This window comes from Nicotiana tabacum, chromosome 15, assembly GCF_000715075.1.
Source record: "Nicotiana tabacum cultivar K326 chromosome 15, ASM71507v2, whole genome shotgun sequence".
NCBI classification, from domain to species: domain Eukaryota; kingdom Viridiplantae; phylum Streptophyta; class Magnoliopsida; order Solanales; family Solanaceae; genus Nicotiana; species Nicotiana tabacum.
This window is the reverse complement of record NC_134094.1, coordinates 132,880,069-132,896,542: the sequence shown is the minus strand read 5'-3', so window position 1 is coordinate 132,896,542 and position 16,474 is coordinate 132,880,069. Positions and strand designations below refer to the sequence as shown.

Sequence of the window (16,474 nt, the reverse complement as noted above, 5' to 3'; positions counted from 1 at the left end):
AGATAGAATCGTACGTGAAGCACATGGGCAGATTAAGACGAATATACGTGAAGCACATGGGCAGATTAAGACGAATATTTCTATTTTCTAATAGTACTATTTATCCTCCGGGAAAATGACATTATATAGTCGCTTTTAAAATAATAGTAAAATATATATATATATATATATATATATATATATATATATATATATATATATATATATATGTATTATATATATTATATATAAAAATTATATAAATTTTATGTACTTTTTCGGCTATTGAATATAAATAATTTCTGACGCCAGCTAAAATAAAAGTGATAATACTCCTTTAACGTTTCTGAAGTGTACAAATATAGCCCGATAGATCAAAAATATTGAACATTGTCAACACAAAAAATCTCTTTCCACACTAAATATCAACTTGATCATATCATAGGTCAGGACAGAACGAAAAATCAACGTTTTTATTCCTCCTTTAGAAGAATACTGAACATTCTCAACACAAAAAATCTCTTTCCACACTAGATATCAGCTTGATCATATCATATCATAGGTCTAAGGACAGAACGAAAAACCAACGTTTTTATTCCTCCTTTATTCTCTTCTAAAGATTGTAATAGATTCGTGCTTTCTTTTTCCCGTGAGAAAACTCAGAAATGGAGGATTGTTTTGAGCACAAAATAGTGCCAGTGAATGGCATAAACATGCACGTTGTAGAAGCAGGTCAAGGTCCTGTAATTCTCTTCATTCATGGCTTCCCTGAATTATGGTATTCGTGGAGGCACCAAATTTCTTTCGTGGCTAAACATGGTTATCGTGCTGTCGCTCCTGACCTACGTGGCTTTGGAGATACCACAGGTATGAAATATCTTAATTTTGCTCTTTATTATACTTCGGAAAGGGAGTCATGGCGTAACTGATAAAGTTGCTGCCATGTGATCAGGAGGTCACGAGTTCAAGCCGTGAAAACAGCCTCTTGCAGAAATGGAGGGTAAGACTGCACATAATAGACCCTTGTGGTCCGGCCCTTTCCCAGATCCCGCGCATACCGGGAGCTTAGTACATCGAGCTGTCCTTTTATTATACTTCGGGGTCAGTTATATCCTTGCCGTCAGAGGCGGAGTCAGAATTTGAAACTTAAGGGTTCAATATTCAAATTCTTTTAAGTTAGTGAGTTCTAAATTGACAATTTAACATAATTCAATGACCTTTTAAGATAAATATAGAGTTTGGACAAAAATTATTGAATTCAGCCGAACCCGGATTGAAAGGGTAGCTCCGCCCCTGCTTGCTGTCATACGAAATTGTATTTGTCCTTGAGCCTAATTAACGGAGTTCCGACATGAACCCTAACCGAAGTATAACGAAGGATAATTCTAAATTATATCAGAAGTAGACAGGGGACCTTTTATCGTACAACATATCTTAATTTTAATCTTCATTATACTTTGGTGTTATTCATATTCTTGTCTGTCATATAGAATTGTATTTGTGTCTTGAGCCTAATTAATGGAGCAACATGGACCCTAACTGAAGTATAACGAAGGGTAATTCTAAACCATATGAAAAGTAGATAAGAGGGCCTTCCGTTGTACGGAATATTTTGAGTTTACTCTTTATTATACATTGGGATCATTCATATGATTGCAAGTTAGATCAAATTGTACTATTTGTCCTTGAGCCTAATGGAGCACTAGCTTGGACCCTAATCGAAGTATAACGAAGGATAATTCTATATCATATCAGAAGTAGATAGGGGACCATTTTTCCGAAGTATTTTGACATACTGGATCCACCCATCAATGCTATAGCTCTGTTAAGATCAAGGACAAATGCGATACAAGATTTGTTATTAGCAAGGGAATAAATGATCCAAAGTATAAAAGAGGATAAAATATTAGTATCGAGTATTTCTGTTTACCCATTTCTTAAATATTACTAGTAAGTTTCCAAGTCATAATTTCGAGAAGTTTAAAATATTGAATTTATTTAATTTGAATTCTGAATCTGCCTATGACAGGAGTATTGAAACATGACCCGAGTAAGTTCACAAGCTTACAAGTTGTGGGTGACTTGGTGGAACTTTTGAATACCATTGCACCTAAGGAAGAGAAGGTGTTTGCTGTAGGGCATGATTGGGGTGCAATTATTGCCTGGGCTTTGTGTTTGTTTAGGCCAGACAAAGTCAAGGCTTTGGTTAATTTGAGTGTGGCATTTTCTCCTAGGAATCCTAAGAGAAAGCCACTTGAAACACTGCGTGCTGTTTATGGAGAAGACTATTATGTTGTTAGATTTCAGGTTCTCTTTGCTTCCTTCATTCTTTTTATGTTTCATTATTTCATGTTAATTTTTTGACATGCAAATAGAGACGGATTTAAGATTTAAATAAGCAGTGCGTACATCTGTTTCCTTGCAGGGACGATATCAGCCCTTTGGCTACGATTCGGTCGAACCTATTAGCTTTGGTCAAAACCCTATATTTGTTTTATAAATTCATTGAATATGCATAGATTATTAATTTATAACTCAGTAACTTAAAAGAATAAGAATCCTGAACCCATAAGCTTTAAATCCTGCCTCCGCCTCTCCTTCCTTGGACATACTACATCTATCTAAAGATGAAACAAATTTAAATTTAATCGATTCAACCTTTATGTTCTCATTGCTAAACCCGTTATATATTTTTTGAAATCCTAGTGATTTTTTACATATATATCTATGTTTCGTGTAAAAAATATTAGGTTAAATTGAACCGAATATCGGCCTATGATATTCGTCCAGACACACACAAATGAAGAGTACTATATTGTGTTTCATCTAAGATCATAGAAACTCATAGTATATTTTCTGGGTGCAAATCCAAATTAGTCCACCATTGAGCTACATGCTTAAAGCAAAGGGAAAAAAGGGGAAAAAATCTACGAGTTTGGAGAATAGAAGCAATCTTTCCCTTTGCTTCCCTCCTCTTTTCTTTTGAATTTATTTAATTTTCTCTTTGGCATATTAAAGTACATCAACAGCGTAAAGGTTCTTTACATTTTCCATTTTATTTAACTTAAATTCAATGACTCTAAATATTCATATTGTTTATTTTATTTAGGAGCCCGGAGAAATAGAGGCAGAGTTTGCAAAAATAGGCACCAAGAAAGTATTGGAAAATTTCTTGAGTTATCGTAACCCTGGACCCTTATACTTGCCTAAGAGTAAGTTATTTGATGACAGTCCTGTAATTTTGCCGTCTTGGCTACCAGAAAAAGAAGTTGATTATGTTGCTAGCAAATATGAAAAAGCTGGCTTCACTGGAGGAGTGAATTATTACAGAGCAATTGACTTGTAAGTTATTCCACCTTCTTATCTTTACATAAATAGCCGGTCGAATTATTTATTTTTTCTAGTCGGTAGACATAAATTATACACAGTTATACACTTATTATAGAAGGCGAGCCTTGGCGTAAATGGTAAAGTTGCTGCCATGTGATCAGCTCACGAGTTCGAGCTGTGAAAATAGACTATTGCAGAAATACATGGTAATGCTGCGTACAATAGACCTTTGCGATCTGGCCCTTCCGCGAACCCCGCGCATAGCGGGAGCTTAGTGCACCAGATTTCTGTTGCAGCCAAATGCACACGCAAGTATACGCGGTCGTCAAGTAATAAAGTGACTAAAAGTCGGATATCGAACCCACAACGACTTATGATTAACTATTAACTAAATTAGACTATCCTAATTATCTAAACAAGGATTAAACGCAAAAGAAGTGATGCTAAAGTAATTAAACTAAAAAGAAATAACTAATGAACTTTAAACAGAGGAAGAGCAGATTTTTATATTATCAATGTGATGAAAACGATCTAGGGTTATGGACTATCTAACATTTTTATTGTATTCTTCAATTGAATTGACTAACTAATTTATCTAGTTTATTGGTTAACATGATTAATATTGCTCAAAAGAATCTGTCAAGTTCTTACTCGCCTATTCAAGCTAACCTAACACCTATATGTCTATGGAATTAGAACTAACAAGAACGCATTTATAATTCCTGTAAATCAACCAAGCAAGGCAATTAGGTATATGTCTATCATAACCGCAAATCCGTTCCCCGATGCCCAGGTTCAAGAACTTGCTCTACTCAATCCTATATGCAATCTAGAATTCTCACTTTCGAGTTCAATTCTAGATTCGTAGATAGTATTCAATTAGTGATCAAACAATCAAATAATTAAGTGCAGTATTGAATAAATAAACTAATACGATAAATCAAGAAATCAAAATCAACAATTCGAATAACAATATTCATGAAAGAACCACAACCTTGGAACGTGAAGTTTAGCTCCACATAGACATGGTAGCCAAACAACAAATTATACAAAGAAAAATATAAAAATTACTAAGTTTGGTGGAAGAAAAGATGAAACCCGGCCTCCACGACGGCTCTATGCTTGTGTTTTCCTCACAAAAATGTCCTCTCCCCTCCAAAATAGGTTTATGTTGGCTTTTTATATGAGTTGGGGGCGTCTTGGGGTCGAAATAACCGAGTCCCAGTCGAAATAGGACATATTCGCGTTTTGAGCGTCCAGGGCAGCGTGGGGCGCTGGCCCTGGACCTCAACTTTTCAACATTCTGTTTTGTGCGCCACAGGTAGCGCCCACACTGCCTGTGGCGCTCAATTGGGTCATTTCGCCTTTTCTTTTCATTTTCGCTCCAATTCGCGCATTTTCGTCCCAAATCACATCCGAATGATTCCTACACATAGAAATACCACAAATTGGCACAAATCATTATATTATATATCCGAAATCTACTAGACATGAGCATAATGTGAGGCAATATACATCAAAATATGCATACTTTAAGCCGAATATCAACACCTCAAACTTAAACGTTGCTCTTTCTCGAGTCAACCAACAAATAACTCTATCTTTGAGCACTCTACACCGATGACCATGGTTGATAGCAACAATTAAACTCTAGCATATGCAATCACATAAACTTCCCTTTGCTTATGCCATTCTTCAAAAATATTCAAACAAAGACATTATGCTTACAACAATCCTAGCCTCAAAAACCGACTCAATGTCACAATGCACTCATGGCTTGAATACCCAACATCCTTGAGAAGCCTAATAATGTTACCTATCCCTCGTGAAACTATGTGCCCTCACAACAAAAGCAAAGAGAGTAAAATCAATCCACACATTCGAATCTCATGCTCACATATATCAAAGAAAATCGCTCACTCTCACAAAAGAAATCACATGCATGTAATTGATACCATAAGCTTGCCCTTAATATAAATCTCTACTAATGTAGGCTCGCTCGATCTAAAATTAATTAGGACTTTTTCATGGTTGTAATGTGGGCCAAGAGACGGGTATGATATATTTAGGAATAGTAGTTCACTTTCCTAAGCACTTTAACACATCACATAATTACTTTGAGCGCATATTCTTCAATCCCAACTTCAATTTCACAACTAAAATCACTCCTAACAATGTTCCCTCATTCTTTAAGCACTATCATAATTTACACTCCACTAGCAAGAATAAGATATCAAGTTATTAATCTAAATTTTTCTTTCTCTTTTTTCAGATTCTTTTTTCATTTTCAATTTTCGCTAGTGGTGTATTATTTTACCAAATAAGTGCAACATTCTTTCTTTCATTAGTTCCACTCAAAAGTCACCCCACACTTTGTCCCTTCTTACTTCGTTTAGCGCTCATTTTACAATTAAAGTGCTTTAAGAGGTAAACAGATCAAAACAATGTCAATTAAAAATTAAAAAAAGGTATAGGCTTGTAACGTGGGTGCCAAATAAAAGTCTATAGGCTTAAAATGTTTAACTAGGGATAGATTTTATTTGTGATAAGCAATTAAGCTCAAAAAAATCAAAGAAAGCCTAAAATCATTTCTGAAACCGAGCATCACCTAAAATTTCGCTTCAACTCACATACCGGGCGAGTTCTAGACACAAGCACAATAACATGGACTATACAAAAATCTCACCACACATGGCACATGACTCACTAAGGACGGTCTCATTCTGACTCTCAACAAATGCAAGTATTCACGGAGCCACGAGATATTAATCATTAAGCACAAAGTGAACAATGGTCAAATAAATGAGACGTAGGCGTCACAAGACATGCAATACAATCAAGCAAGACATCATCAATAATTTCAAATCATAGGGAAGATACTACACATGCTAAAGCCTAATATGCTACTATCAAACAAGTCAAGGCGCCTAGGAATATCATATTTCTTCCTCCATTTATTTCCTAAATCCTACTCTACTCTAAAAAAATTAATATTATGACTCGGTTCAAACTACATCCCATGAAAAAGAATCGAGGCACAAAGAAAAACCACGGGGGATTATTACTACCTAAAAAAATAACATAATAAAAAGTCATATTTTTGGATTTTTTTTTCTATTTTTCAATTTTTTTTGACTTTAATCCCTCAAGAAAGTTTTCGAGGAGATCCATCATCGGGAAAAGTACAAATTTTCTACTTTATTTTTCGATTTTTTAATTTATTTTTAAATTAAGTTACTAAAACTACTACTCTATACTACACCATTAATTCTACTAACTATGCATTAAAAAATATAAGAAGCTAGCTAACAATAAAATGAGAAAAAACTAACAATATACTAATATAATACTATATAAACCACATAGAATCTTTCACCCCCACTTAAAAGAGTGCAATGTCCCCAATGCACTAATATCGCAAAAATAACAAGGGTGAACAAGAAACTCCCTGTGAGGCCAAAGACCGAAGCAATAGCAGCTCACGAAGTACTCAGACTTCTCCACCGGGTGGTCCTTTGTGCAGGTACCTCACACTAGTTCCAACCATCTGACTCATATTTGCACACTTCCAATGGTTTTTCTTCTATGCTCATAATCCTACAAAATAAAAACGATACTACAAAGATAGAAAATTAAAATAAACGAAAATAGATAAAAATAAAAGAAAGAAGTAAATATGGGGTGCCTCCTAACAAATGCCTAGTTTAACGTCGCGGCACGACGTGAACCACTTTTTTCTCCACCTTGAACTTATGAATTATACCCTAATTAATTTCAAGTTTTCTGCTATGCTCTTTGGGCGGTGAGACAAATTTAATTGGGCCAAGCAACCAATAGCGCGTTTTACACTTCTTGGCCTTCAGATGAGGTATGTAATTCTGTCTCTCTGGCACGGCGAATTCAAGAATATAAGCACCCCGTTCCTCGTCCATTGGCTCCTCCAAAGGCTCAGATGACTTGATTTCCATGTCATCATCCAAACACAATGTTGAAAAATGTATGGAATGAGGACCGATACACCCTAACTCTAGAATTGTATTACTCTTTACATCCTCATATGTATACACACTAGAGTTTTCAAATATAATATTATCTACTTCCTTACACGACTCTAGAGTGCTTTCCTTAACACGGACATCATCAATACAATTATGGCCGAATGATTTACTCTCCATTTTTAGTTCCTCAATTTGGCGTATAAGCTTCTTTTCAGCTACACACAACTCATAACTATTTTGTTGGGCGTTAGACGCATCAACCTTTGCAATCAATTGAGCTCCCAAGTCATGAATATCAGTGCCGACATTTTCAAACTCTTGCCCGAGTTCAGCTCTTCCTTCTATTAAGTCTTTCATCCCATATGTAATTTTCTCACGTTGAGCCTCATATATTTCCAATATTTCAGCTTGTTCTACCAGCTAAGTTTGACTCAAAATCTCCTCTTTTTCAATATTTTCCTCTTGCTCGTACTCGCTCTCTTTATTTAATTCTTCCAGATTGGCCTTCATTCTTGTGATTGATGCCCTCATTCTTTTCATATCTTTTTTGAGTTCATCCTGTTGCTCTGTTATTTGCCTCAAAATATTCCTAATATATGCATCCGGTTCCATCTCCTACACTTCATTGCCCCTATCAAACTCACAAACATCATTAGAAAGATCATAATAAGGGCTTAGAGAAGGATGAAAAGAATTAGGACAACCATCCCACTGGCCATCTTGACCACCACACATATTATAAATATTCCACTCAAAGGATTGAGATTATGCGCACAACTCGCTCCGGGAACATTCTGATAATTTTTCCACCAGTGGGGTCCTCCACAATATGGACAAGGATCATCAAAATAAGAATAACCATCATTCGAATAAATTTCATTTCAAGATGCCATGTTAAAATAAATAAAGAAAATACTAACTAAACTAAATAAAAAAAACATGAATAGATATAAAACAATGTCTAATCTAGAAAAATAGCTAATTTCTAAGTCCTCGGCAACGACGCAAAAAACTTGTTGCGGCCAAACGCACACGCAAGTATACGCGGTCGTCAAGTAATAAAGTGACTAAAAGTTAGATATCGAACCCATGAGAACTTGTGATTAACTGTTAACTAAATTAGACGATCCTAATTATTTAAACAAGGATTAAACCCAAAAGTAGTGATGCTAAAGTAATTAAACTAAAAAGAAAATAACTAATGAACTTTAAACATAGGAAGAGCAAAATTTTATATTATCAATGTGATGAAAACGATCTAGGTTATGGGCTATCTAACATTCCTATTGTATTCTTCAATTGAATTGACTAACTAATTTATCTAGTTTATTGGTTAACAGGGTTAATATTGCTCATAAGAATCTGTCGAGTTCTTACTCGCATATTCAAGCTAACCTAACGCCTATATGTATATGGAATTAGAACCGACAAGAACGCATTTATAGTTCGTGTAAATCAACCAAGCAAGGCAATTAGGTATATGTCTATGCTAATCGCGAATTCGTTCCCCGATGCTCAGGTTCAAGAACTTGCTCTACTCAATCCTATATGCAATATAGAATTCCCACTTTCGAGTTCAATTCTAGATTCGTAGATAGTATTCAATTGGTGATCAAGCAATCAAATAATTAAGTGCGAGATTGAATAAATAAACTAATACGACAAATCAAGAAATCAAAATCAATAATTCGAATAAACATGGTAGCCAAACAACAAATTATATAAAGAAATATAAAAATTACTAAATTTTGTGGAAGAAAAGATGAAACCCGGCCTCCACGACGGCTCTATGCTTGTGTTTTCCTCACAAAAACGTTCTCTCCCCTCCAAAATAGGTTTATGTTGGCTTTTATATGAGTTAGGGGTGTCTTGGAGTCAAAATAACCGAGTCCCGGTCGAAATAGGACATGTTCGCGTTTTGAGCGTCCAGGGCAGCGTGGGGGGCTAGCCATGGCCCTCAACTTTTCAACATTCTGTTTTGTGCTCCACAGGTAGTGCCCCACACTGCCTGTGGCGCTCAACTGGGCCATTTCGCCTTTTCTTCCCATTTTCACTCCAATTCGCGCATTTTCGTCCCAAATCACATCCGAATGATTCCTACACATAGAAATATCACAAATTAGCACAAATCCTTATATTATACATCCAAAATCTACCAGACGAGAGCACAATGCGAGGTAATATACATCAAAATATGCATATTTTAAGCCGATTATCAGTTTCCCTTTTTAATCGGTATACATATACACAATTATGCACTTATTATACATGAATTATAGTCTTGGCGTAATTGGTAAAATTGTTGCCATATGACCAGGAGGTCACGGGTTCGAGCCATGGAAACAGCCTCTTGCAGAAATACAAGGTAAGGCTGCATAGAATAGACCCTTGTGGTCCGACCTTTTCCCGAACCCCGCGCATAGCGGGAGCTTAGTGCATCGGGCTGCCCTTTTTAGTCGATATATATATGCATGAATATTTGTTAGATAAGATTATTATACATGAATTATACATATATTATATATCCATCGATTATGTTTAGTTTAAGCGGTTGAGTGGGTGACTGAATAAGTTAATTCTTCTTCCTTATTCATATAATAACCATTTTCAGGTTTCTACCATGTATAGTTAATTCATATCTTAGCTAAATAGTATGTTTGAAACTTCTCATTTTGAGGGGAGTTAATATTACTTCGACTGGATATTATAATCTAACAATGACACTATTATGGATATTCTGACAAATATTTTAGACACTCCATATAGTTGAGAGTGAATTTTCAAACATAATAAATACATTCATATCCGTCTTTATTTGACGTCATGAATGGATTGAATAACAATTTTTCTGTACAAGAAAATTCGTTACTTTAGCATTTACAACAACTACATTACGTGAGTTCTGCCGATACCTATCTATAGAGAAACTGTAAAAAGGTATAAGCGACGTTGACTTACTAGGTTTATGATTGAGCTCAATCCAGTTTCAGGCGGAGACTGCAAAGGTTATGATACGAACCCACGGGGCTAGAAATAGAGAGATTGGGGTTAGATTCAAGAAAATTCGTTACTTTAGCATTAACAACAACTACATTATACGAGTTTTGCCGATACTTTCTATAGAAAAACTATAAAATGGTATCAGCGATGTTGACTTTCTAGGTTTATGGATTGAGCTCAATCCAGTTTCAGACGGAGACTGTAAAAGTTATGATAGGACTAGAAATAGAGAGATTGGAGTTAAATTCAAGAACTTCTCTCGCATTTGTTTAAATTATCTGAGCTATTTACAAGCGGTTTTGTTTTGGGTGCTTTAATAAAAAAATAGTTTATTTGGTTTTGAATTGCAGAAATTGGGAATTGACAGCAGCATGGACTGGTGCAAAAGTGAAAGTACCAGTAAAATTTATTGTGGGAGATTTGGACTTAACTTACAATGCCCCAGGAGTCAAAGACTATGTACACAAAGGTGGGATGAAAAAAGATGTACCTTTGCTAGAAGAAGTGGTTATATTAGAAAATGTTGGCCATTTCCTCCAACAAGAAAAGCCTGATGAAATTAACAAACATATTTATGCCTTTTTCCATGGTTTTTCTTCATCTGCTTAAAGTTTAAGTTTAACCCTTTTAAGTTTGATTTTGGGGATATAATGACTTATGGGAGATGCTCCGTTTGTTCCTTTACTTTGCTTATGCAATATCAGACCGCAGTGGCATATGTAAGATTTTATGCAAGTAGTGCCGGCCTATCACAACTCGGCTTGTAACTGTGTCTAGACTATGTGGTTTTAAAAGGTTACTTTTTATTTCAATTTCTTTGGATTATTTTCAAGCGCTATCGGTTTATTCTATGTATACATGTTATTTTTCAAGAATACACATATATAACGTTTGGCATTCCCTTACTGTTCTTTTTAGTGACAAAGTTTTTCATGTTAAACACGTAGAAAATAGGCTTTGCTACAAGTTAGTTGATGAAAGTTTGAATGAATTGACTATTAATGTTAACAAGCTGGGGACATGCACTATGAGTAGAACTCGTTCGAAGAATTAATTTAAAATAGCTGCTCATCTAACCGCTTAAACTAAAAATTATTATTAGATATATAATATATATAATTCATGTATAATATGTATATAATCGTGTATGATTTGTGCATAATTTATGTATACCGGCTATGAAAACTAAATAGTAAACCCGACTGGCTATTTGTGTAAAGATGCCAATTCTTTTTTCCAAGACACAAATATCGTTCAATTGGCAGCCCAGTAACGAATAGCTTTACGCAAGCCCAGAAACGAGGGGCAAGTGTGTAGATAGCCATTCTCAGGGATGCTATTTAGAGATTAGCCAGTATTTATTTTGTCATGAATTTTAAACTAAAAAACCTAACTTCAGAAAAATGTAAGACATTTTTTGTCCTAAAATTTTGAACTGAAAAACTGAAACTCAGGACGCACTAACTAATTCCTAAATAGAAGCCTTTAGAGTGGCTACCTGGTGTCATTTTTCTACCAGAAAATGACTAGTAGTTTCGTAAAAATAATACTGTATAATCATTCTTGAAATAATAGCCAAAACAATGTATATTTTTGTATACTTTTTGTGTGTGTATATATATATATACAAATATATATATATATATATATATATATATATATATATATATATATATATATATATATATATATATATATTACTTTTGCGACTATCAAATATATATCTGTAAATTCCGTAGTTGAATTATGGCAGCCACTTGATGAGTTTCACTATACACACACACACACACACACACACACACACACACACACATATATATATTTTGAGTGAGTGTAACGACCCGACCGGTCATTTTGAGTATTACAATCCTGTTCCCCCATTTACTGCTAAATTTATGCTTTAGAATTGTTATGTGACGCGCCAGGGTGATTAGTTCGGGTCCGGTGAGGTTTTGGAATGAATTGGAATATTTAGTTCCAAGGTTTAAAGTTTAAGTTGAAATAGTGACCGGATGTCGACTCATGTGTAAACGACCCCATGATAGAGTTTTGATGATTCCAGCAGCTCCGTATGGTGATTTTGGATTTAGGAGCGTGTCCGAAATTTTATTTGGAAGTCCGTAGTTAAATTAGGCTTGAAATGGCTAAAATAGGAATTTAAGTTTGGAAGTTTAACCGGGTTGTTAACTTTTTGATATCGAGGTCGGAATCTAGTTCTGAAATTTTTTATAGATCCGTTAAATTTGAGGTCAATCGGAATTGATTTGATAGGTTTCGGCATCGAATGTAGAAGTTGAAAATTCTTAAATTCCTTAAGCTTGAATTGGGGTAAGATTCGTGAGTTTAGTGTTGTTTGATGTGATTTAAGGTTTCGACTAAATTCGTATGATATTTTAGGACTGGTTGGTGTATTTGGTTGAGGTACCGGGGGCCTCGAGTGAGTTTCAGAAGGTTAAGGAATCGAAATTTGGACTTAAACAACTGCTGGAATTTTTAGTCATCTGGTGCAATCGCACCTGCAGAATTGTTACGACCCAAACTCCCTCCGTATAACGTCGTGACGACACCTAGTCTCTACGACTAGGTAAGCCTAACAAATTAAGAAAAATAACAAAACGAAAGTAAAACTTGGCAACTAATAGCAGTGGATAATTGAGTAACTAGTAACAATGACGCTCGGCATGTACAATAACCAATACTCTATAAATACACAGTCTTCCCAAAATCCGAAACATCGTAAGTCACAAGCTACAGAAGGAAACTAGAATCTCTATACATCAGAGTTTAATAAAAGAAATACAGAAGGTAAATGACATAAAAGAGAATAGAGGGGGACTCCGAGGTCTGCGGACGCGACAAATGTACGTTGAAGTCTCCGTACAACAACAAGCACTCTCAGCTAGTAGCGGGGCTGATAAGAAGTACCTAGATCTTCACACAAAACATGTGCAGAAGAGTAGCATGCGTACACCACAACAACACCCAGTAAGTGCCAAGCCTAACCTCGGTAGAATAGTGACGAGGTCAAGTCAGGCCCACTGGTAAATAATAAATAGGGCAGGAGAATATACAGTATAATAAAAGACTAGAATTTAACCAAAGTAAATACAACAAGGCAACAATACAACACACAAGGGTAAACAACGGGAGATCTCCCGAGATACAGTCTCGTAGTCTCAAAAGTAAATATACAAGGAGAACTTCCGAGGTACCGCCTCGTAGTCTCAAAGGTAAATATGCAGGGAGAACTCTCGAGGAATCGTCTCGTAGTCTCAAAAGTAAATGTGCAGGGAGAACTCCCGAGGAACCGCCTCGTAGTCTCAAAAGTAAATGTGCAGGGAGAACTCCCGAGGAACCGCCTCGTAGTCTCAAAAGTAAATATGCAGGGAGAACTTCCGAGGAACCGCCTCGTAGTCTCAAAAGTAAACACATAGCTCAAACCGATAAATACAACAGTTAATAACAAGATTTCTACAGTTATACTGATAAAGAACAAGGAAAAATAGAAAATCAACTAGGCATGCTTCAGAGAGTTCAAATGAGCAGTTAACGCACGTAGACATGCGATATTAGATTAAACAGGATAACTACACATATTGGAATAACTCAATTACGAATGAAAATAGACTAATACTTATTTAAACGATATAACTCAAATTAAAGGAAAAACAAGTTGCTACTCAGTAAAATAAATCAGGTTTTACAATAAATAGTCTGTGTATGTACTCGTCACCTCACGTACACGGCGCTCACATATCATAACAGTACCAAATCCTAAGGGGATTTCCCCCACACAAGGTTAGACATGTCACTTACCTCGAACCAAGCTCAATCAATCGATAACAATGCTTTTCCACGAATATCCGACTCCGAATGGACCAAATCTAGTCAAAAATAATTACATATAATAAATACAACTGTAATAAACTAATCTAATTAATGAAATCAAGACTTTAACAAAAATTTCGAAATCCGTCCTTAAAAGACGACCTAGGCCCACATCTCGGAATCAGGTAAAAGTCACAAAATACGAACACGCACTTGACCACGAGTTCACCTATACCAAAATTACCAAAATTCGATACCAATTCGCCACTCAATTCCTCAAATCAACTCACCAAATCCCTAACCTCAAACTCCTAATTTCCACCTTAAATACATACTAACTAGGTGGGAAAATAAATGGGGAAGCAATATTATTGATCAAAAATAAGCACAAGGGACTTATCTCAAGAAATCCCTCAAAAATGCCCTCAAAACTCGCCCTAAACTGAGTTTGCAAAGTCCAAAATGACAAAAATCACGAGGCCCTTCGGTTTTAAACACTGCCCAGACTTCTCGCTTTTGTGGTCACATTAGCCGCTTCTGCGGAACTGCTTTTGCGGTACGACCCTTGCATCTGCAGAGGCCACTAAGCCACACAATTTTTTTTGCGATCATAACCCCGCTTCTGCGCAACAAAACACGCTTCTGCGGACCAGCCTCAAACTCCCGCGTCCGCTTCTGCGACCCTCCAAGTGTAGGTGTGAGTTCGCTCCTGTGGAACACCCTCCGTATCTGCACTCCACATCCCCCAGTCCAAACCTTCACATCTGTGCAACCTGGCCCGCACCTGCGATCAAAGCTTCGCAGGTGCGGTTACACCACCAGAGTCCTACTTCAGCCATGCACCAAGTCCCTTTTTCGATCTGTTAGCCATCCAGAATCCACCTGAGGCCCCTAGGACCTCAACCAAACATACCAACAAGTTCTAAAACATCATACAAACTTAGTCGAGCCCTCAAATCACATCAAACAATGCTAAAACATGAATTACCCTCCAATTGAAACTTAATGAACTTTGAAACTTAAAACTTCTATAACCGATGTCGAAACCTACCAAATCATGTCCGATTCATATCAAATTTTACACACAAGACATATTCAACATTACGGACCTACTCCAACTCTCAGAATCATAATCCGTCTCTGATATCAAAAAGTCCAGTTTCGGTCAAAATATCAAAAAATTCGACTTTCACCATTTCAAGCTTAAATCAGCTACAGACCTCAAATTCACAGTCCAGACATCTCCCAAGTCCAAAATCACCCAACGGAGCTAATGGAACCGATAATACTCTATTCCGGAGTCGTCTTCACATAGTTCCAACTACAGTGAAAATCATTAAGACTTAAGCTTACATTTTAGGGACTAAGTGTCTCAATTCACTCCGAAACCACAACAAAACCTCCCGACAAGTCACATAAGCAGAAAAAGATACGGGAAAAATAGTACCAAGTCATCAAATTCCCAACTCCATGGGGGATATTCAGTATACGAGGAGAACAACGTATATCCCGGGATTGCTACCGCATCGCTCTAGACTTCACAGTCACTCAACAGACGAGGGACAGAGAAAGAGAGGCATATCAATCAACAGAGTCGGGGTTGATGCACGATGATAACAAAAACGTCATAAGAGACCCTGATACAGTCGAAGCCGCAGGATCGACCATAGAAGACCTCGATCCCGTCCAATTAGACAACAATGACCACAACAAAAAAGCTTACATCGGCTGCAAGCTTCAGGAACCAGGTAGATTTCTTCAATTCTTAACCTCTAACGCAGACTTGTTTGCTTTTAGCCATGCAGATATGCCAGGTATCCTGACGAAAATTGCCACGCACAAGTTGAACGTCGATCCATTCTATCCCCCAGTGAGGCAGGTTAGGCGTTAGTTTAACTCCGCAATGAATGATGTGGTACGCGAAGAGGTGGACAACGGCTCCATTAGGGAGTCGAAATACCTCCAATGGGTCGCCAACGTGGTCATGGTGAAGAAGGAGAATGATAAATGGAGGATGTGCGTAGACTTTAAAGATTTGAACAAAGCATGCCCCAAAGATTCATTTTCGTTACCCCATATCGACCAACTCATCGACTGAGCATGAACTTCTGAGCTTCTTGGACGCCTACTCGGGACATAATCAAATCCTCATGAAAGAAGAGGATCAGGAGAAAATCACTTTCATCACCCATCAGGGGACATACTGCTACAAGGTCATGCCCTTCGGGTTGAAAAATGCAAGAGCAACTTACCAAAGGTTAGTGACGAGGATGTTCAAACACCAACTCGGCAAAACGATGGAAGTCTATATAGATGACATGTTGGTCAAGTTCTAAAGG

General features: G+C 36.6%; 1 protein-coding gene across 1 annotated transcript; it reads left to right on the top strand.

Moving 5' to 3' along the window:
* Positions 1 to 370: 370 nt before the first annotated feature.
* LOC107832711 (epoxide hydrolase 1) lies at positions 371 to 11,130 on the top strand. Its single transcript, XM_016660576.2, has 4 exons — positions 371 to 846; positions 2,009 to 2,286; positions 3,089 to 3,321; positions 10,658 to 11,130. The coding sequence occupies exons 1-4, from the start codon at positions 645 to 647 to the stop codon at positions 10,914 to 10,916; spliced, it is 972 nt and encodes a 323-aa protein (XP_016516062.1). The 5' UTR covers positions 371 to 644; the 3' UTR covers positions 10,917 to 11,130.
* The last annotated feature ends 5,344 nt before the right edge of the window (positions 11,131 to 16,474 follow it).

What these genes read in the sequence shown, in the direction of transcription:
- LOC107832711 (XM_016660576.2), top strand. Translation starts at nt 645, where the DNA reads ATGGAGGATTGTTTTGAGCACAAAATAGTGCCAGTGAATGGCATAAAC. An exon ending in TGGCTTTGGAGATACCACAG is followed by an intron (nt 847 to 2,008) that starts GTATGAAATATC and finishes TGCCTATGACAG; the next exon opens with GAGTATTGAAACATGACCCG. An exon ending in TATTACAGAGCAATTGACTT is followed by an intron (nt 3,322 to 10,657) that starts GTAAGTTATTCC and finishes TTTGAATTGCAG; the next exon opens with AAATTGGGAATTGACAGCAG.